The 20,994-nt window shown below is 51.2% G+C and overlaps 1 protein-coding gene across 5 annotated transcripts in view; it reads left to right on the top strand.

The window, feature by feature from the left end:
- The window catches only part of EFCAB8 (EF-hand calcium binding domain 8), a 69,777-nt gene that overhangs the window by 33,917 nt on the left and 14,866 nt on the right, over positions 1-20,994 (top strand). For 2 of the 5 annotated variants that reach the window (XM_032295249.1, XM_032295250.1), the window contains 11 exons: positions 1,889-1,956; positions 2,280-2,431; positions 3,703-3,840; positions 5,528-5,638; positions 7,152-7,379; positions 8,449-8,519; positions 11,233-11,437; positions 12,293-12,505; positions 14,188-14,325; positions 18,753-18,971; positions 19,539-19,697. In XM_032295249.1, the coding sequence (XP_032151140.1) occupies positions 1,889-1,956; positions 2,280-2,431; positions 3,703-3,840; positions 5,528-5,638; positions 7,152-7,379; positions 8,449-8,519; positions 11,233-11,437; positions 12,293-12,505; positions 14,188-14,325; positions 18,753-18,971; positions 19,539-19,697 (1,702 nt within the window). The remainder of the gene's footprint in view (positions 1-1,888; positions 1,957-2,279; positions 2,432-3,702; positions 3,841-5,527; positions 5,639-7,151; positions 7,380-8,448; positions 8,520-11,232; positions 11,438-12,292; positions 12,506-14,187; positions 14,326-18,752; positions 18,972-19,538; positions 19,698-20,994) is intronic. The other 3 variants (XM_032295251.1, XM_032295252.1, XM_032295253.1) reach the window with 3 other exon arrangements.

Genomic DNA, 20,994 nt, shown 5'->3' with positions numbered 1-20,994 from the left:
CCTCGGCCTCCGAAAGTGCTGGGATTACGGGCATGAGCTACTGTGCCTGGCCAGAATGGAGTTTTGGAGAGAGGGTATAGTAGAAGGAGCTGGCGGGGCAGGATGTTGAGGATGAGAGGCACCGGCATAGGCACAGAGCATCTGGGGCTCAGGCCTGTGAGGCTGCGGGGCCCTGGCCTTCCTGGAACCCCTGTCTCAGCCTCTCTGGCCCTCCAAGCCTCTCCTCTCCTGGATTGCTGGTTACTGAGATTCCTGCCACCTCCTGCCATGTCTACCCTTTGTCTGAATTCTGACCCCTGTGTGGGAGGAGTCATTTTTTCTTCATCCATTGCAAGGTTTATGGCTGAGACACTGATAACAAAAGGCAGACTAACAAGAGAAAAGCATGCACATTTAAGTTTCATGTGACATTGGAGCCTTCAGAAAAAAAAAAAGAAAAGAAACGAGGCGCCTGTGGTTTTTTTTTTTTTTTTCTTTTGAGATGGAGTCTCACTCTTTTGCCTAGGCTGGAGTGCAGTTGCACAATCTCAGCTCACTGCAACCTCCACCTTCCGGGTTCAAGCAATTCTCCTGCCTCAGCCTCCTGAGTAGCTGGGATTACAGGCATGTGCCACTACGTCCAGCTAATTTTGTATTTTTAGTAGAGACGGGGTTTCTCCATGTTGGTCAGGCTGGCCTCGAACTCCAGACCTCAGGTGATCCGCCCGCCTTAGCTTCCCAAAGTGCTGAGATTACAGGCATGAGCCACTGCACCTGGCTCCTGTGTATTTTTATGCGAAGTTTGATGACGAATGGATAGTCATGCTGGACGATGGGACTAGTTCCATCTGATGGTAAAGAACTGAGATGGGAACCTGTTTGTCCAGATTCTCCTCTGTGTCCCTGTGTCTTCAAAAATAAGGACATTCTGGCCAGGCGCTGTTCGAGAGGTCAGGAGTTTGAGATCAGCCTGACCAACATGGAGAAACCCTGTCTCTTCTAAAAATACAAAAATTGGCTGGGCCTGGTGGCATGCACCTGTAATCCCAGCTGCACTGTACTCCAGCCTGGGCAACACAGTGAGACTCTGTCTAACAAAAAAAAAAAAAAAAAAGAAAAGAAATAAGAACATTCCTTTCCCCAGGTATAGGGTGGGCACCTATGGAATGAGTGTCCTCTGACCTGCCTCAGGGAGAAGGCTAGGGAAAGGCGAGTGTGGCCTCCTGATGCTTCTGCTGTTGTCTGAAATGCCAAGGTGCCATATTTTGGTGTAGCATGTCCTACACCCCGTAGCTCCCATCGTTTGTGACCTATGTGACCTTGGGCAAGCTCTTTGACTTTTCCTTTTGGTGCCTCTGTCCCTAGCACAGGGCAGTTCCATCTTGGGCATTGTGTGCGGCGTCCAGGTGATGCAGCAGATAGCACCCTGCATGGGGACCACACATAGCCAGGGCAGGGCACCTGGGAGCTTCTTTCCGCCCCTCCCTTGGAGCCCCCGCTTTTTTCTTGATTTGTATCATGGATGGGAAGATGCCTGTCCCAGTACAGTTGATGTGAAAATCAAGTTTGTCCTTGGAGTGAGGCCAAATGCTTTGCAAATGTCAGGAGCTGTCTCTGCCTGTCTGGGAGCTGTCTCTACCTGGAAGGTGCCATCTACCCCGTGGGCTGCTGATTTGGGGCCAGCACTGGGCTACTGCTTTGGCTGTGGTGCTGAGCCCGGACTTGGCTGCAGGGTGAGCCCTGGGTGGTCTCCGGGACTACTCCCCTCCTAGGGTAGAGAGATAGTGACTCCTCCCCAGGCCTCCTGGGAGGCCCTGCCTCCAGCTCTTCCCACCCCAGGCTAAGCCTCAGAGGCTTCTTTGAGGCCACTGCTCCCAGCCCTGCAGCCCTCTCTCCTTTGATATTATAGGTTGTCAGCACTGCATTTAAGGAAAGGGATTCTTTGCTTCGATTACTGCCCAGACAGAAACTTCCTGGGTAAGTCATCTTCAGGTCACCCAGAAGCTGCTGGGGGGAGGGCTGCTAGGGACAGGGGCACCACCTGAGCTGAGGAGACGGCTGCACAGCTCTGGCCTCTGTCTGGCTTCCTCTCCTGCTGCTCTTTTCCCCACTTCTGGGCACCAGGGCTGTGTGATGACAGGCCACCTGGGAGGGGGATGGAGGGGCTGGAGCAGGAGGGGCAGAGTCATGAGGGACCTGGCAAGCCTGCAGGGGGCCAAGGACCTGGCCCTGGATGAAGGTCCTCAGTGGAGGCCCCTGGGACTGACACCCATATCTTGACCCCCGTGTCTTGACCCCAGTGACTGGTGGCTACGATGCCCTCATCCGCCTGTGGAACCCCTTTGTCTCAAAGACGTCTGTGTGGCTGATGAAGGGACACCAGACCTCGGTGACGCACATCCTCGTGGACAGCAGGAACAGCAGCATCCTTATCAGTATCTCCAAAGACAAGGTCTGCCCCCGCAGTCTGCCTGACTCCTTCTGTTCCTCAGGGAAACACACTGGCCAGAGGAATGGCGTGACCTCCCTGCCCACGGCCCCACATCTGGCCAGAGGCCTAGTGGAAGGACCCGGGTAGAAGGAAGGTGACAGTGGCCATGGGCCTCTGGGTGTGTCCCCAGAGCTGGGTTCCCAGGTAACTCAGCCTGGCTTCTGACTTTATGACCCTGGTAAGTCCTTCCCTTTTCTGAGCCTCAGTCTTCCCATCCATGGAATGGGCTGTTGAGTGGTTTAGAGAACCAGCAGCAAAACAGCAGTGCAGCGTCTGGCGCAGGGGAGTTGTGTGCTGCATGACAGCCGTTCCCCCGTGCTGCTCCTGCCCTGATCTTTACCTCCCAGTGGCTCTAGTGACCCCTCCTCGGCTGCCTGGCCATCAGGGCTGGGCTTGGCCTTTCCCACATTCTAGGGCTCCCACTCAGGACCCGCCACTGTGCTCCTCTGCAGCCGCTGGCTCAGGTTACTGCCCCGTCTGCTGGGCTGCGGGCCCTCCTTCAGGGGATGGGTTACATTCTCTGGGACTCTGGAGATGGAGAGCCCTCAGAGTCAGCGCCCTCAGAGTCACCTGGGCCACCGTCTCCAACACATCCATACACCCTCCTGTCTGGCATCTTCCCAGAAGCCCTGGGAGTTGGGATCATCGCCTCTGATAAAGGGTCTGAGTCTGGGGGAACGGGGCAGGGACAGGCTCACTGAGGCCCCCAGTCAGCCACAGGCAGAGGATGCCTCCAAGAAGTGAGGGTCTTGGAAGGACTTCTGTGGGCCCTCTACGGAAAGTTCCTTTGCCTGGGATGAGTGGGAGGGGCTCCTCTGGGGATGGGCAGGCCACTGTGGCAACTGTGTTGGTAGCCACTTTCAGACTGTGTCCCGATGGAGTGGCAGCAAGGGAGGGCCCGGGGCCAGCACATGCTGCCTGGCTTGGGTTTTGGGCCCAGCCAACTAATTCAGATGCTCTGGCAGGGCAGAGGCCTAGGAGCAGGCTGGAGGGGGGTGTGGGGGTGTGGGGGCGGAGCTATGCCTGGCCCTCGCTCACTGTGTACCTGCATTATCTGAGCACAAGAGCAGCCTCTCTGCTGCTGGGTGTGATGGTGCCGACGCCATGCGTGTGTGTTGGAAGTACTTGCACGACGTGCCTGGCCTTGGTCGCTGGACGCACCCCCAAGGCTTCAGGAGTGGCTGTGTCCCCAGCACCCATCCTCAGCCTCTTGCCTGTTTCCCACCCCACAGAACATTCGTGTGTGGGACATGCTGGACTACATATGCCTCCAGTCCTTCTGCGGGAAGTTTTTTGCCCTGGGAAACTGCCCCATCACCAGCGCCTACTTCTTCGAGAAGGACAATACCCTCATCTGCAGCACCTACTCAGTGAGTGCTGTCCCAGGAGGAAGTGGGGTTGAGGCCGCAGGAAGAGGGCCAGGGTCTGGGTCTGACGTCCCATGGGACACCCGTCCCTCCTGCTGAGGCTGCGAGACTCTGTGGCTTGGTCTGCGAGGGACCGTGTATTGGGATTTCCTGAAATCTAGGCCCCAGCCTGTCACCCTCTCTGCAGCCGCTGCTGCTGTCTGCACTGTCCCCACTCAGGCATCCTCAGCCTCTCCCTCTGGAAGCCACCCTGAACCTCAGGCTGGTTCCTCCATGCTTTCTCGGCCCCGTTCCTTCCCTCAGCCGAGACCCTCGTAACTGCCCTGTTGCTACCACGTGACTGTTTTTCGTGCTAAGTCATGAACTCCAGGAAACAGGCCATCTGTGGCTCAGGACCCAGTGGGGACCCCTTTGAGGTCTGTCCTGACCCTGGAGGACAGGAAAGATGGGGACAGGCAGGAGGGGCTTCCTGTGGAGGTAAGGGCAAGGGGATCTGCAGTAAGGTGGAGGCTTGGGGAGCTGCAAGGCTGAGCCGCAGCCCACAGATGGGAGCAAAAGCCTGGAAAGGAGGCGTGGGGGCCACCCATGGTTGAGGTCCACCGAGGCCTCCCACGCTTCGTGGGCTGGGCCATCCTGGCCGGTGACACGTGTGTCGTCCTTATGCACTTGGCTGGCTCTCCCCTAGAGCAGGTTTCTTTCTTTCCTTTTTTTTTTTTTTTTTTTAAAATGGAGTTTTGCTCTTGTCACCCAGGCTGGAGTGCAATGGCGTGGTCTTGGCTCACTGCAACCTCTGCATCCTGGGTTCAAGTGATTCTCCTGCCTCAGCCTCCTGAGTAGCTGAGATTACAGGTGCCTGCCACCATGCCCATCTAATTTTTGTATTTTTAGTAGAGATGGGGTTTTGCCATCTTGGCCAGGATGATCTTGAACTTCTGACCTCATGATCCACCCACCTCGGCCTCCCAAAGTGCTGAGATTACAGGCATGAGACACTGTGCCCAGCGTTTAGCTTCTCAGAAGTTATAAGGTGACTTTAGCTTCTCAGAAGTTATAAGGTGGGTTTCTTGAGAAGGAAGGTTGTGGGTTCCTTTTTCTCCTTGCTGAGTGCCAGACATTTGTTGAGGTCAGCACTTGTTGAATTAAATAGGCCTTTGAAGTCCATTTGAGATCACCAAACCTTACAACCCCCTGCCTTTTGTCGGGAACTGAGAATATATGACAAAGACACTGTCCCATTTCTCTAGGAACCTACAGGGTAGAAGAAAAACAGATAATTTCAGTAGAAAGTGTTATGTGTTATGGTAGAGTTGTATGCTTGGTGCTTTTCAGAGCATAGAGAAATCCTTAGCCTCGCCTGGGACAAGGGGCAGGCAGGGGGGACTTCCCGGAGGGAACACCTGATTGAGCCTTTAGCTTCTCAGAAGTCATAAAGTGAAAGGGACGCTGGCCTTGGAATTTGGGGTTCTAGGAACACTAGGGTTTGGGAGGCTCAGTCCTGGGGGGCAGGGCCATGGAGTAGGGTCAAGCTATCTGCAGGCCTGCTGGGGGCCTGGGGTCTTGTTGGAATTAGGCCTGCATGTGCTCAGGATGTCTTAATGTCGTGGTTTATTGGAAGTTTCTCCTGGCGACCTGCCACGGTCGGCAGAGCCCTTCTGACAGACCAGCTCTCTGTCCCTTTCCTCACCTCCAGATCGGGATCCTAAAAGGGTACTTAAAGGCCCAGGGGCCTTCTAAAGCAGGGAGGATGACCACTCACTCCTCACCCCTGTGCGCCGTCCTCTACAGCAAGACCTTCAAGCAGGTGAGTGGCCAGTGCTGGCCTCGGAGGAGGCAGGACCAGAGCTCCCTGTGTGCCTGGGTCTGTAGTCGCCTCCCATGGCACAGTGGGAACTCTTACAGCCTTGATGGTGGTGCTGGGGCAGTGGGAGAGAAACAGAAAGCAGCTCTGCGGATGGGCTGGTGTGGCATCAGCTCTGAGCTCCGTCCGTCAGCCACGGGATCGCCTAACTCCTCTGAGCCTCATGCCCTCGGCTGAGCGCCTCGGGTCGGCTATGGAGTGGGCCTTCTTTATGTGGAGTATGGGACAGAGGGCTAGTTATGGGGTGCTCTCCTGGGTTCCCAGAGCAGGTGCTGTTCTTGGGCATCGCTTTCCAGGTAAGCCATAACTTGGCTTTGTTCATTGCAGGAAGGGAGGGAGGCCCAGGCAGCAGGCCGCGTCTTGGTCCTGCGTGGAGTTTCTGGGTTGGGCAGGGCAGCTGGGCACTAGGAGTTGCTTCTGAGGAGTGAGGACAGGAGGGGCTGCTGCCCAAGGCCCTCTGCTCTCTCCCACCCACTGGGACCTCTTGTCTGGCGCGGGCTCTAGACGGGGCACTGCATTGGCTGCAGAGGTGGCCTCTAGACAGGTGCGCGAGGCTGGAGCTCACTACTCTGGGCTTCTCTCCCATCCCGGCTCCCGCCACCAGCATCTCTCACTGCCTTAGTGCTCTTCAGTGCCTTAAAAAGTTTTTTTAAAATAAAAAAATATTCTCAGCTTTTCTACATGTTCTCAGTAGTGGGGGTTGGTCTGAAACAACCTCATCGCTACTTTTTTTTTTTTAAGACAGGGTCTTGCTCTGTTGCCCAGGCTGGAGTACAGTGGTGTGATCTCGGCTCACTACAACCTCCGCCTCCTGGATTCAAGTGATTCTCCTGCCTCAGCCTCCCAAGTAGCTGGGATTATAGGCATGCACCACCATGCCCAGCTAATTTTTGTATTTTTAGTAGAGACAGGGTTTCAGTATGTTGGCCAGGCTGGTCTCGAACTCCTGACCTCAAATGATCTGCCTGCCTCAGCCTCCCAAAGTGCTGGGATGGATTACAGGCGTGAGCCACCGTGCCCGGCCTCACCTGCTACTCTTGCATTATAACAGTGGTCATGCCGGCAAAATATTTCATCAAGTGGCATAGCCATCCTTACTCTCAACATTTCCCTACTTAGGGGTCAGTTAGTTTATTTCTTATTTTTTTTGAGGGGGTGGTCATGATTAATGTTGCTTCAGTAATGTTTTTTCCAGATAGGGATTATTTTCTTTGGCTAGATCTTGATAAGTGCCATTTCTGAGTTAATAGTTCTTCACCAAATGTTCCAGTTTGAACTGCCCTGTGATACGGGGCAGAGGAGGTCCTGTTTTCAAGAGTGGCTTATGCTGTAGCAGGGGGCCCTGAACTTCTGTTTCTCAGTGCATGGAAGGATGGGGCCATGGCAGGCTGGAGGCCATCTTTGAGAGTGGAGGCCCTGGCCTCTCCAGCAGTCCCCAGCTGTGTGCTCCCCACAGGTGGTGAGTGGCTGCCTGCATGGCATAGTGAGTGTGTGGGAGGTCATGACCGGCAGGAAGACGATGGAGTTCTCTGTATCTGGGGGCCAGCACATGGAGCTCACCGCCATGGCCCTGGATGAGTCCGAGCGCTGCCTGATCACAGGCTTGCGGGATGGCACGATAAAAATGTGGAACTACAACATCGGCAAATGCCTGCAGACCTTTCCCGATTCGGACCAGCTGGAGGTCAGTCTGGCTTGTCAACTAGAGCCAGGGAGGGCCTCTTGGGAAGCAGAGCCCAGTTCCTGTGACCCTGGGACGCATTACGTTTTGTACCTCCCTGAAAGGGTGTTGATCATAGTCAGGTGGCCTGGCTTCAAACCTCCCTGAGCCTCTGTCCTCATGCATGAAATGAAGACAGGTAACAGTGCCTGGCCTTACAGGTTTCCACTAAGGTTGGCTACTGTTGTGCTTTAAATTTGCTAGCACTTCTCATTCCACATACTGGAGCTTTGGATTGCATTTCTAGCAGTGGGGTCAGTTAATTCACAGCCGCCCATGGTCACCCCTATTTGGGAAATGCCTGATGGTATCATAGGGCCAGTCCATGGGAGTAGCATAGGGCAAAGCCAGCATCTCCACCCTAATTTCTGTGACGCAGTCCTTTAACCAACTCAGAAAGTGTACTTAGCCAGCTGGGTGGTAATCCCAGCACTTTGGGAGGCTGAGGCGGGTGGATCACCTGAGGCCAGGAGTTTGAGACCAGCTTGGCCAGTATGGCGAAATCCCTATCTCTATTAAAACTGCAAAAAAAATTTAGTCAGGTGTGGTGGAGGGCACCTGTCATCCCAGCTACCCAGGAAGCTGAGGCAGGAGAATCTGGGAGGTGGAGGCTGCAGTGAGCCGAGATCATGCTGTTGCACCCCAGCCTGGGCAGCAGGAGCAAAACTCTGTCTCAAAAAGAAAAAAACAACAACAAAAAAGAAAGTGTACTTAGCCAGGAAGCCAGGGGCTTGAGTACTGCTCCAGATCCTGTCCCTCCGAGTGATTTGACCTTAGCCATGCCACTTGCCCGTTTCTCAGCTACCCTCTGTGTAAAATGGATATGGATACCACCCTATCTGCCTCCCCCAAGTCCATCCAGTGAGAGGGTAGGATGTGAGAGCATGATAAAAAAGACGGTGGTATCGACTGCAGGCAATTCTCATCATCATTGACAGGTCTGACTTCTTGCTTGGCACCTTTAGGAAGACATTTAGGGCCCAGAGCCATTTTCGCTGAGTTTTCTAGTTCTGTTTTCTTTCATCTTCAACAGATTAGTGGGATTATCCATATGAACAAAGTGTTCTATGTGACAGGATGGAGTAAGAGAATCACTCATTTCCTGTGAGTAGAAAGTGTGCATGGTGAGTGGGTCACAGTAGCTGCGTGTTCTCTCTCCAGATGGGTTCCTCCATTCCTAGCTTTCCTGGTGGTTGGAACACCAAGCAGGAAGTTAGCGGTGGTTAATGACTATTGCTTCACCTACATATTCATCCATCCGTCCATCCTTTCATCGTTCATGAGGCTAATATACTGTTGGCCTTTTGCTAGGTGACTGGGATGGGTATAAACAAGAGCATTGGAGTCTTTATCCGCCTGGAGCGTCTATTTCAGTGGGGGAATGTCTTAGTCCATTTGGGCTGCTGTAACAGAATATCATAGACTGAGTTGCTCATAAACAACATAAATTTATTTATCAGAGTTCTAGAGATGGGGAAGTTCAAGATCAAGGTGCTGGCAGATTTGGTGCCTGGTGAGGGCCCACTTCCTGATTCATAGACAGCTGTCTTCTTACTGTAACCTTACATGGTGGAAGGGGTAAGAGATCTCTCTGGGGCCTCCTTTATAAGGACACTAATCCCATTCATGAGGACTCCCTTTTCTTTCTTTCTTTTTTTTTTTTTTTTTTTTTTTGATACGAAGTCTCACTTCGTCACCAGGCTGGAGTGCAATGGCGCAATCTGGGCTCATTGGAGCCTCTGCCTCGTGGGTTCAAGCAATTCTCCTGCCTCAGCCTCCTGAGTAGCTGGGACTTACAGGTGTGCACTGCCACGCCCAGCTAATTTTTGTAGTTTTATTAGAGATGGGGTTTCCTCATGTTGGCCAGGATGGTCTCAATCTCTTGACCTTGTGATCCACCTGCCTCGGCCTCCCTAAGTGCTGGGATTACAGGTGTGAGCCACTGCGCCCGCCAAGTGCTCCATTTTCATGACCACATTGCCTCCCAAGGCCCCACGTCCAAATATCCTCGCCTTTGGGATTAGGTTTCAATATATGAATTTTGGGAGCAAAATTCAGTCTATGGTATTCCATCACTGACTTCTCAAAATTCATGTCCTCTCATGCAAAATATATTCATTTAATCCCAGTAGCCCCCAAAGTCTTAACTTGTTCCAGTATCAACTTTAATGTCTAAGTCCAAAATATCATCTGAATATCACCTAAATCAAATATGGGCGAGTCTGAAGGCACAATTCATTCTGAAGCAAATTCCCCTCTAGCTGTGAACTTGTGATACTAACATGTTATGTACTTCTGAAATAGAACGGTGGGACAGGCATAGGATAGATGAAAGGGAGAGACAGGAAAGAAGAAAGGGGACAGGTCCTGAGCAAGTCAGAAATCCATCAGGGCAATGCTAACAGACCTTAAATCTCAAGGATAATCCTCTTTGGTTGGATGCCCTGCCCTTCAGGCCCACTGGGGTGGCAGTTTTGCCCCTGCAGCTTTGCCAGGCAGATGATTGGAACCCTAAGACTCTGGGCAGCCGTGCACCTGCAGATTTGGTAGCCTTGTCCCCATAGAGGCTCTATGCCTGGGCCCTGCCCCTGCTGTACTTCTCTGCATGAGCCCCCGGCCCTGTGGGGCTGGAATTCCAAGGCTGTGGCTCTTCTGGGAGGCCCTGTCCTTTGAAATCTAGGTGGTGGGGGCAGCCATGTCCTCTCAGCTCTGCTGAGTGCAGTCTGTGCTGTACCAGCATCCACAGAAGCCACATGGGACTGGTCAAGGAGCACGGAGAATGGAGCCTGTGAAGTTAGGTGATGATCTTACATAGTAGAGAGGAGAAGGGATATCTCTGGGCCTGTAATTTTTGTATTTTTTAAGAGACAGGATCTTGCTCTATTGCCCAGGCTGGAGTGCAGTGGCTTAATTACAGCTCACTGCAGCCTTGAACTCCTGGGCTCAAGTGATCCTCCTGCCTCAACTTCCTGAATAGCTAGGACTACAAGTGTGTGTCACTATGCCTGGCTAATTAAAAAAAAAATTTTTTTTATAGAGATGTGGTCGTGTTCTGTTGCCCAGGCTGGTCTTGAACTCCTGGCCTCAAACGATTCTCCTTCCTCGGCCCCTCAAAGTGTTGGCATTATAGGCATGAGCCTCCATGCCTAGCCTAGGACCTCTTTTATAAAGGCACTGATTCCATTTATGAGGGCTCTGCCCTTCTGTCCTAATAACCTCCCAAAGGCCGCATCTCAGATACCCTCACATTGAGGATTCGGTTTTAACATGAATTTTTGGAGAATATGAATGTTCTGTCTGCATCAAGAAGGCAGATACTAATCAAATGCTAATACTTTCAGTTATAAAGTATATTAAGTGCCATGAAAAAAAAGTAGAAGTTTTTATGGGGGTTGAGTGGGTGGAAACCTGATTTCCTTTTGGGGGCGGTGGTCAGGAAAGGCTCAGTGAGGGCGTTGTGGGTGGCGTGCAGTCTGCAGCGTGAGAAGGAAGGGTCTCAGTGAGCTCTTTAGAGTAGAATGGGCTTTCCAGGCACAAGAACACTATGTTCAAGGTCTCTTCCTTTTTAGGGGACCTCAGTAAGGCCACAATTTCCCCTCCTTTAAACCTTAATCCTTACCTAGGTGTCTGACTGGGGGTGTATTACAGATTTGTTATCCATAAGATTAGTTTATGTAAAACACTTACGACAAGGCCTTTGTCTGAGAGTATCCTCCTCTGAGTCAGCTCCCCGAATCCTCCCGGCTCCAGTGCTTCCCCAGTGGATGGAGCAATAAAGGCTGAGCTCTCAGCCCTCCTGCCTCTGGCATGTGCACAGGTTCCACAAGACCAAGCCAGTGCTCCTGTGCCACCACTGGCAGACCTACCACGTGCAGGACATCCTGAGCATGGCCAAGTACCAGAACCAGTTCCTCGGGACCTCCTCCTACAGTGGGGACATCCTCTTCTGGAACACCAGCACACTCAAGCCCATCTTCAGCTTCAATGCCTCTATAAGCCCCTTGCCCTTGCAGCCCAAGAGGGTATGTTAACAGGAGCACACTCTCCTCCCACCCTTCTCTCAGCTGAGAGTTAGAATCCTGTGGGGCAGGGAGGGTGGGGAGCACCCTGGGAAGCAGGAGGGATGATGGTGACTTGTTTTGGAGAGGGTGGGGAACTTGGTTAGGTAGGTGGTAGTTTCTGTGATTTTCCTCATTGGACAGATGAGATGAGAAAATGGAGGCACAGAGAGGTTAAGCACCTTGCCTAAGGTCACACAGCCAAGAAGTAGATCCAAACCCAGGCAATCTGACTCCAAAGGCTGGCAGTGCTGGTCCTGCCATCTATAGGTTACTCACTCCTTCCCATTGCCACTACACATTACCCCTCTGGGCTCACCAGTAGGGACTAAGGCAACCCATTCAGTCTCCAAATTTCCATATCCCAGCAGATCAAAGCAGGAAGGGATCTTAGGGGTCACTTCATCTAGTGGTTTTTCCAAATGTGTTGGGGAGAGATGCTTGGAAGCTCCTGCAGGGGGGCTCTGGTAGGTGGGGCTTCCCCCAGAATGGCTCAGCTTTTCATCTATTTTATGCTTTGGAGCCTCCCTTGAGATTAAAGGTAGCCCAAAAAATATTTGGAAACCACTGTCCATTTTACAGATGAGGAGACTGAGTTCCTCATGGGAGCAGTGTCCTGCCAGTGGGGACTCCGGGCACTGCAGCTGGCCAGGAATGGGGTTAGAAGCTCTGGGCTGAGGTCTTCAAGGGGGCTAGGTTTCTGGGAAGCAAGCCCTGGATGTCTGGAGGGCCCCGTGGTTTTGGCATTGATCTGGGGCAGCCCAGAGTTTACCTCTAGGACATTGCAATGCCTTAGGGGCTGCTTTCTCCTTGGCACAGGCACAAGATGTGAACTACTGCCTGGCCGAGAGCCAGAGGCCCAGCGGACCCTGTGTGGAACGGGAGAAGTGGGCATACAAGACCCGCAAGAAGCTCTTCAGTCTCCGCACCAAGTCTGGGGCCAGTACCAACCTGAGGCAGAGCCTGATGTCGGCTCCCCCAGTGATGAGGTGCCCGAGAAACAACGAGTCTGACAGGCCTGTGCCCCAGCAGGTGGGAGCGACAGCCCAACCAGAAGGCTACCCTCACTCTCCAGCCGCCGGCATTCCCACACCTGCTGTGTGTGTGTTTTCTTATTGGGATGCATTTTTTCCAGAGTGCCTTTAGGGTCTTTAACTCACTTGTTTTGACCATTGTGGACCTGGGTAGGGCACCCTCCAATTTTAGTCCCACTGGACTAAAATCCCACTGAAGTCTAACCTGGAGCTGGGGCTTGGTCCCTTTCCAGGGCATGGCTAATACCAGCCCTCAAAGTCTGAAAGCTGAAAGGCAGGACCCAAAGAGAACACAGCCCTGAAAACGTAAAATTGTATGTTAGATCCTGGGCTGCATTCTCAGTCCTCAGGCACAAGTCACCTGACCTTGACCCAGGTGCAGAGGTGAGCCATGGGGACCTCAGCTGCTTGGAGACCAGGCTGCAAGAGTCTGAGACCCAGACACAGACAAACCACTCTCTTCCTCCTCTGAGCCTCATCTCTGCTCCAGGACTAGCCCTTCCAGAATGGCCGGCAGTGTTATTTTACAGGGAGTAGGGAGAAAGAGCAGAAGGAGTTACTTTTCCTACTTGCAGGAGATGGCTTGCCCTTGAACTTTCAGCAGTGAGGACAGTATTCCAACAATCAGTGCAATAGTCTCTTGTATCGGGGAGGAGGAACCAGCCAGATTGTTCTCACAGTCAAAGTCTGATTTCTGTTCCTGGGAACTGAGGCTTGAGTGAGAACCACCACCTTCCCCAGACACACAGTAATTGCTAGGCATAGGGCAGTCTAGACCTCGATTCAACATGATCTGCTAGGATATTGTTTTGCTGTAAGATGTGTACACTTTACCACAAGACACTCATACCATCTTTGAGTTACCAGAGGTTACACCACTGCTTTCAAATCTTCTAGGGCAATGAGTGGATGGGTATATTTGCCCCTCTATCCTTATTTTTATTTTTTACTTTTTTTTTTTTTTTTTTTGAGACGGAGTTTTCTTTTTGTTACCCAGGCTGGAGTGCAGTGGCGCGATCTCTGCTCAGTGCAACCTCTGTCTCCCAGGTTCAAGAGATTCTCCTGCCTCAGCCTCCCTAGTAGCTGGGATTACAGGTGTGCACCACCGTGCCCAGCTAAATTTTTTGTATTTTTATTTATTTATTTATTATACTTTAAGTTCTAGGGTACACATGCAGAGCATGCAGGTTTGTTACATAGGTATGCACATGCCATGGTGGTTTGCTGCGTCCATCACCCCATCATCTACATTAAGTATTTCTCCTAATGCTAATTTTTTGTATTTTTATTGGAGACAGGGTTTCTCCATGTTGGCCAGGCTGATCTCGAACTCCTGGCCTGAAATTATCTGCCTCAGCCTCCCAAAGTGCTGGGATTCCAGGTGTGAATCACCATGCCTGGCCTTTATCCTCATTTAACCAGGATGGTCTCTTCCAGGACAAAGGGTCTTCCCCAGAGGCAAACTCAAGTCTCTGCCCCAATTTTGCTCTTAACAAAATTTCTGGGAACTTAAAGTGGATGTTTCCAGGACCCACTGAGCTGCTTTCCCCAGGGCAGTGTACCTGCTGCGGGGGCTCGGGAGTGCCACCTCTTTTATCATCTTCCTCTGGTCTCTGATCCCCCATGGGGAAGGGAGACACCCTCATGGGGACTTGGGTGCCCATCTTTCTTTCCTTCCAGAAACCTTCCAGTGCCACTGGCTCATCCAGGCAGCCAAGCAAGATCCATAGCCAACAGTCCCTTTACAAAGAGGCTGAAACAAGAAAAGAAGAATTGCAGAAGAATATGTTGCACCAATCCAGTGCCTCGGTGGAGAAGGTTGGCCGTGATCAGCCAGGGAGTGGGATGTGGCCGGGGAGCGGGCAGTCAGGATGGGGCTTGGGAGGCATCCTGGAGAGGATGGAGCCACTTGGGATTCTGAAGTAAGAGCTGCGGCATCTGGAGAGAGCTCCTGTATTAATCTGTTTTCACGTAGCTGATAAAGACATACCCAGGACTGGGAAGAAAGAGGCTTAACTGGATTTACACTTCCACATGGCTGGGGAGACCTCACAATCATGGCGGGAGGGGAAAGGCACTTCCTATGTGGCAGCAGCAAGAGAAAATTAGAAGCAAAAGCGGAAACCCCTGATAAACCCATCAGATCTTGTGAGACCTATTCACTATCACGAGAATTGCTGGGGAAAGACAGGCCCCCATGATTCAGTTACCTCCCCCTGGGTCCCTTCCACAACACAGGGGAATTCTGGGAGGTACAGTTGAAGTTGAGATTTCAATGGGGACACAGCTAAACTATGTCATTTCCCCAGGAGGTGGAGTCAGGGTGCTTAGGGAGGTGAGCAGCGTCCCCTCTGGACTGGGGGTAGCAGTGTTTCCTCTGGATTGGGAGGCAGGAGAGGCAGCATCTCCAGTTAGAATGTCCTCCTGTTAACTGGGAGGGTGTTTTGTACCGAACACGAGTTGGGCGTGGGTTCATCTCTGTTCTCCTTCCTGTACCTTCTCCTTTCTGACCCTGGACACCCCTTACCGTGATACTGACTCCCCCTCCTGAAAATTCAAATCATAGTTGAGTTAGGGTGTGTCAGGCCTGCCCCATCACCCAGCTCCAGGGACCAGCAACTTGAAAACAAGGGGGCTGTGTTCTGAGAGCTGGGTTTCGCAGTGCTGGGAGGGAGAGCCAGGAGTTGCTGCACGTTCTCTCCTCCAGGTTCTGAATATTTCTCTCTCCTCCCCTCCCCACCCCTTTTGTTTCTTGAGACAGGGTCTCACTGTCGCCCAGGCTAGATTGCAGTGGTGTGATCACAGCTCACTACAGCCTCAACCTCCTGGGCACCAGTGATCCTCCCACTTCAGCCTGTGAGTAGCTGGGACTATAGGCATGCACTATCATGCCCAGCTAATTATTTTTGTATTATTATTATTATTTTTTTTTGTAGAGATGCAGTCTCACTATGCTGCCCAGGCTGGTCTTGAACTCCTGGGCTCAAGCGATCCTCCTGTCTCAGCCTCCCAAAGTGTTGGGATTATAGACGTGAACCACCATACCTGGCCTCTTCCTTCTCTCTCTCTTTTTAAAAAAAACAAACAAACAAAAACCTTAAATAACTTTTAAAAGTAAATATACTAGTTTATAATAAAAAAAAGAAGTGCGTGTAAAGTCCCCGTGTCTCACCCTACTCCATCCTGCCCTCAACAGCAGCAGTCACTGCTGGCAGGTTGGTTTTAGCCTTGTACTTTTTTTTTGACTAGTAATATAAAATAATAGCTATGTCCTGCCATGTGCTTTTTTCTGTAAGTCTATAGCATGGATATACTTTCATGAGAGGGATTTAGATTCATCTTATTCTTTTGTTATCTTATTCTTTTTGTTTTTCGAGAGGGAGTCTCGCCTTGTCGCCCAGGCTGGAGTGCAATGGCACAATCCTGGCTCACTGCAACCCCCGTCTGCTGGATTCAACCCATTCTCCTGCCTCAGCCTCCTGAGTACCTGGGATTACAGGCACCCACCACCATGCCTGGCTAATCTTTTGTATCTTTAGTAGAGACGGGGTTTCACCATGTTGGCCAGGCTGGTCTCAAACTCCTGACCTTGCGATCCACCGACCTCAGCCTCCCAAAGTGCTGGGATTACAGGCATGAGCCACTGCACGCGGCCCATTATTTTTTGTTTTTTGAGACAGGGTCTCAGCTCCCTTTCTTGCCCAGGCTGGAGTGCAGTGGCGCAATCACAGCTCACTGCAGCCTCCACTTCCCAGGCTGAAGTAGTCCTCCCATCTCAGCCTTCTGAGTATTAATAGCTAGGACCATAGGTGTGTGCTACTGTGCCTGGCTGATTAAAAAAAATTGTTTCTAGAAATAGAGTCTCCCTGTGTTGCCCAGGCTGGTCTTGACCTCCTGGGCTCAAGCAGTCCTCCCACCTTGGCCTCCCAAAGTGCTGGGATTACAGGTGTGAGCCACCATGCCCGGCTACATGTGTTGTTTTCATTCCTATTTTATAGCTGAAAAAACAGGCTCAATGAGGGCAAGTGACTTGCCCAAGATTCTTACTGCCAGAAAAGGGCAGAGCCAGGGCCTGATTCTAGGTCTGTTAGTTTTTGAAGTTCAAGTTCTTTTCACTCTTTTGTGCCGCCACTGTTGGGAATTCCTTGGACTTTTTATGTGGCCTGGTGATCTGCGTGTCGTAAGGACTTGTATCATGAATCTTGATCGAATTTTTGGTCAGAGAATTGCATGTATCTAGGATTAGAAACATACTCCTGGAAAGCTTTTGCTACGTTGTGTTATGTTTCAGTGGTAACTAGTATTTATTGAGCTCTCAATATCTGCCAGACAATGAACTTAACGATTTGCGTGTATTATTTTTTGTTTTTGAAGTATCGATTGAAGGACTGAATGTCATTGGTGAGATTTGAGGCACTGGCTGGTAGGGCTGTGTGTGTGTGTGTGTGTGTGTGTGTGTGTGTGTGTGTGTGTTTATAAGGGCCTGCTGGTCACTGACTAAGGCTGGCCCCCTCTGGACGCTGACCCTCACCTTTGGCTTCAAGGTGCACTGTCTCCACCTGCACCACTCCTTGAGTAGCAGGGTCCCTTCTCTCTTGGGCACCGGTGGGCAGAGTGAAGCATTCTAGGGTGGCGCCCTGGAGAGAGTCCAGAGTGCTTGGGTCACCTCTGATCCTTAGTGGAAGAGGGGCTTGGGTGGGCTGGGATAAGGATGCCTGATGGGGAGTGGGTGGGGGTCTTACCTGTCGGGTCTTCCTTCCCGTTCTTTCTGGCCATCCCAGAAGACTGTGGGGCATGGCAGAAAGAGCACTAGGAACGAGTCCAGGATGCAGATCCAGGACCAGCTGTGTCCCTGACAGTGTTTAATTTTACTTATTTATTTATTTTTGAGATGGAGCCTCACTCTGTTGCCCAGGCTGGAGTGCAGTGGTGCAATCTCAGCTCACTGCAACCTCTGCCTTCTGGGTTGAAGTGATTCTCATGCCTCAACCTCCTGAGTAGCTGGGATTATAGGCATGTGGCACCATACCTGGCTAATTTTCTGTTTTTAATGGAGACAGGGTTTCAAACCCCTGACCTTAAACAATCCTCTTGCCTTGGACTTCCAAAATCCTGGGATTACAGGCATGAGCCACCACACCTGGCTAATTTTCTGTTTTTAGTGGAGATGGAGTTTCACCATGTTGTCCATGCTGGTCTTGAACTCCTGGCCTCAAGTGACCCTCCTGCCTTGGCCTCCCAAAGTATTGGGATTGTAGGCCTGAGCCACTGTGCCCAGCCCCTGACAGTCTTTAGATGAAGCACTTGCCCCTGGCCATCTCTGTGGTTGGGAAAGACCAGATGGCGGGCAGTGGAAAATTGCTCCAAGTTATATGAAGTTTAGCCAGTTACTAGCTGCAGTGGCTTCTTCTGAAGGGACCCACAGCGAGGCTGTTAGCTCCTGTGGTTGAGAAACTATCTGGGGTTCCTGGGCTGAGTGAGACTGAAATGCGTAACTTTAGTCCAGCAGTTCTTTCCAAAATGAGCAGGCCAATGTGTTGGAGGGGGCTGGATGCTGAGTGCAAGAGGAATAGTGTTGGTTACCTGTCCCTTGCGGCCACACGGCTCTGTTCTGCCTTGGGCCACCATTCCCACTGTGCTTTTCCCCACTGTGAGCACCAGATGCTGGCCATGCAGTTGACCCCGTGCTCTGGGCGGGCCATCCGTCTCCAGTGCTGCCCCGGTCCTGAGCGCTCACTCAGCTTCACCCTGCCTGCTCTCACTGTCCCAGGGCTGGCAGAGGAATGGCTGGAATGGTTGCCTCAGCTTTTCCCTAGTTCTGACATGGGAGACTTTTGTGGCGTATCACTTTGGTGAATCCTGTGCAGCTATGAGGAACCACATTTTAGAAAAATATTTAATCATCTGGAATGCACTTATGACAAAATTTAAAACACATCCTTTAAAATGACAGTTAACTTTTACTACTGTAAAAGTTGTGTGCATTTTAATTTTTTTATGGTTTTGATTTTTCAAACAAAACTGGGAACATTTGAAACTATTGTTTAGCTCTTGGCTTTTTTTTCTAAGAGGTAAGATGTTGCTTGTCACTAGCGGGGTAGGAAGGGTGGGACCACCATCACCACTCACATTGGACATCTGGGAAATTGGGGGACCAGGTGGGTGTGGTGACTTGCTGGGGTCCCTCAACACCATGAGGCAGTGGCTCATAGCGCTGCTGAGCCACGCCCTCCTCTCTCCCTCAGATAATCTTCCTGCAAACCAGGCCTCGCCTGCCACACACGGCTGCCCTGCTGAGCAGCTGCGCGGACGGCTACATCTACGCCTGGTCCATCCACGGGAATGGGGGCCTGCTGGGGAAGTTTCCTGTGGACCTAGACCCTCGGGACGTTGTCGTAGGTGCCATGGCCACTGATAAAAATGACTGGATCCTCGTCACGGGGGACTGTAAAGGATACATCAAGGTGAGGAAGAACGAGCACTGAGATTGAGGGGCTGGTGCCAACCAAGCGTCCGGCCACCTCTTTGCTGCACATGGCCCTTGCCTGGTTCCTTCTCCCTCTGGGTACTGGTTCCATTTGTAAAACAATGCAGGGAGCAGGGTGGGCTACCTTAGGAGTCCTCCCCTACTCTGCTATGCCCAGTGACATGAGTGGGGGCTTGGTTCAAAAGGCCCCTCCAGGAAGCCTTCCCCGGCGAATTCCAAGCTCCATTATTGTCTTCGACAACTCCCTCATCCCCCAGTCATGTGGCTAATCTAGGATCAGCTGGCTCAGGAGCTGATTTTGTGCCTTGTGGCAAGATGTGAGGCAGGGGTGAGCCAGTCACACCCTGGCTGCCTGCTGATCCTGGAGTCTGGCCTAGAAGATCCGTAAGACCCTTTCTGGCCCTGAGTGGTGAAGTATTTCAGAGATGTAAGTAAGAACTTACATCATCCACAAATGAAGAGGAAGGGCCTGGGAGGAGCCCACAGAGTGAGTTGGGGTCTGGGTCAAGGCATGTGAGGCCACTAACCCACACTTTGTGTCTAGATCTGGGACATCAAGGATTACTGCACATGCGCTGAAAAACAGCCATTCCAATCCAGTGGGGCCAAGGCTGTCCCTGAAGCACCCAACAAGTTCCGGTTCTTAATTCCTCAGCAGGTTGGGACCAGCTTCCCATATTACATCCCCTGGGAGGATAAAGAGGTAGGAGGATTGCTGGAGGGTTGCTCAGGAAAGTACCTTTTAGCCCCACAGATGAGTTAGGATCATCGACTATCTCATACCCAAGAGAAACACATTTACTAAAAGATAAGAGCAAAAGTGTTGGTAGAATTAGTATTCCTAATACTGCCACATGAGAAAAAACCCAAACGCCCATCACTGTAGACTTGAAAATAATTAGAAAAAAACTACAGAATAATATCTGGCACCGTAAATGAATTTACTCACTACAAAATGGAGAACTCCTCAAACAATTTCGGCAAAAGAAGTTAGACACAGAAGAGTATATATTAGAAATGATCATTTTTGTTGGGGGAGGGGAGAGGCTGGAAGGAATCACGAAGGAGACTTCTGGGGTGGTTGGCAATGTTCTGACTCATCAACGGGCCTGATCATGCAGTTGTGTTCAGTTTCTAAAGATTTATTCAGTGGTGGGCCGGGTGCAGTGGCTTTTGCCTGTAATCCCAGCACTTTGGGAGGCCAAGGCTGGTGGATGACCTGACGTCAGGGGATTGAGACCAGCCTGACCAACATGGTGAAATTCCATCTCTACTAAAAATACAAAAATCAGCCAGGTGTGGTGGCACGTGTCTGTAATCCCAGCTACTTTGGAGGCTGAGGCACAAGAATTGCTTGAACCTGGGAGATGGTGGTTGCACTGAGCTGAGATTGTGCCATTGCATTCCAGCCTGGGTGACAGAGCAAGACTCTGTCTCAAAAAAAAAAAAAAAAAAAAGTTTTTTTAAATTCAGTGGTACACTTATATACAATTTTCTGTGTGTATATTTATATATCAATGAAAGTTTTAAAAAGTCAGGTAACATGAAAAGGCTTACAGCAAAGAGTCTAAGTCCCATTCCTGTTCCCCCAAAACAGTTCATGTGTCCCTGAAATAACCAGTTGTGTTGATTTTTGGGTATTCCTCCAGTGTTTACTTATGCAAACAGAAATGTGTAAAGTTATTTTCCCCTGAAGGTAGCATTTCACGTACACTGGAAGTCATTTTGCTTTTCTTGCTGTATGATACCTCTTAGAGACCTTCGCATAGCAGCACATTATCCCTTTTCAAGGTAAATTTGCCTTTAAAAAAATCTTACACAGGGCCGGGCGCCGTGGCTCAAGCCTGTAATCCCAGCACTTTGGGAGGCCGAGGCGGGTGGATCACGAGTTCAAGAGATCGAGACCATCCTGGTCAATACGGTGAAACCCCGTCTCTACTAAAAATACAAAAAATTAGCTGGGCATGGTGGCGCGTGCCTGTAATCCCAGCTACTCAGGA

The sequence above is a fragment of the Sapajus apella genome, unplaced genomic scaffold (assembly GCF_009761245.1).
Source record: "Sapajus apella isolate SASKATOON/1434 unplaced genomic scaffold, GSC_monkey_1.0 scaffold33, whole genome shotgun sequence".
NCBI classification, from domain to species: domain Eukaryota; kingdom Metazoa; phylum Chordata; class Mammalia; order Primates; family Cebidae; genus Sapajus; species Sapajus apella.
The sequence above is the reverse complement of the archived record's forward strand: the minus strand, read 5'-3'. Positions and strand labels throughout refer to the sequence as shown.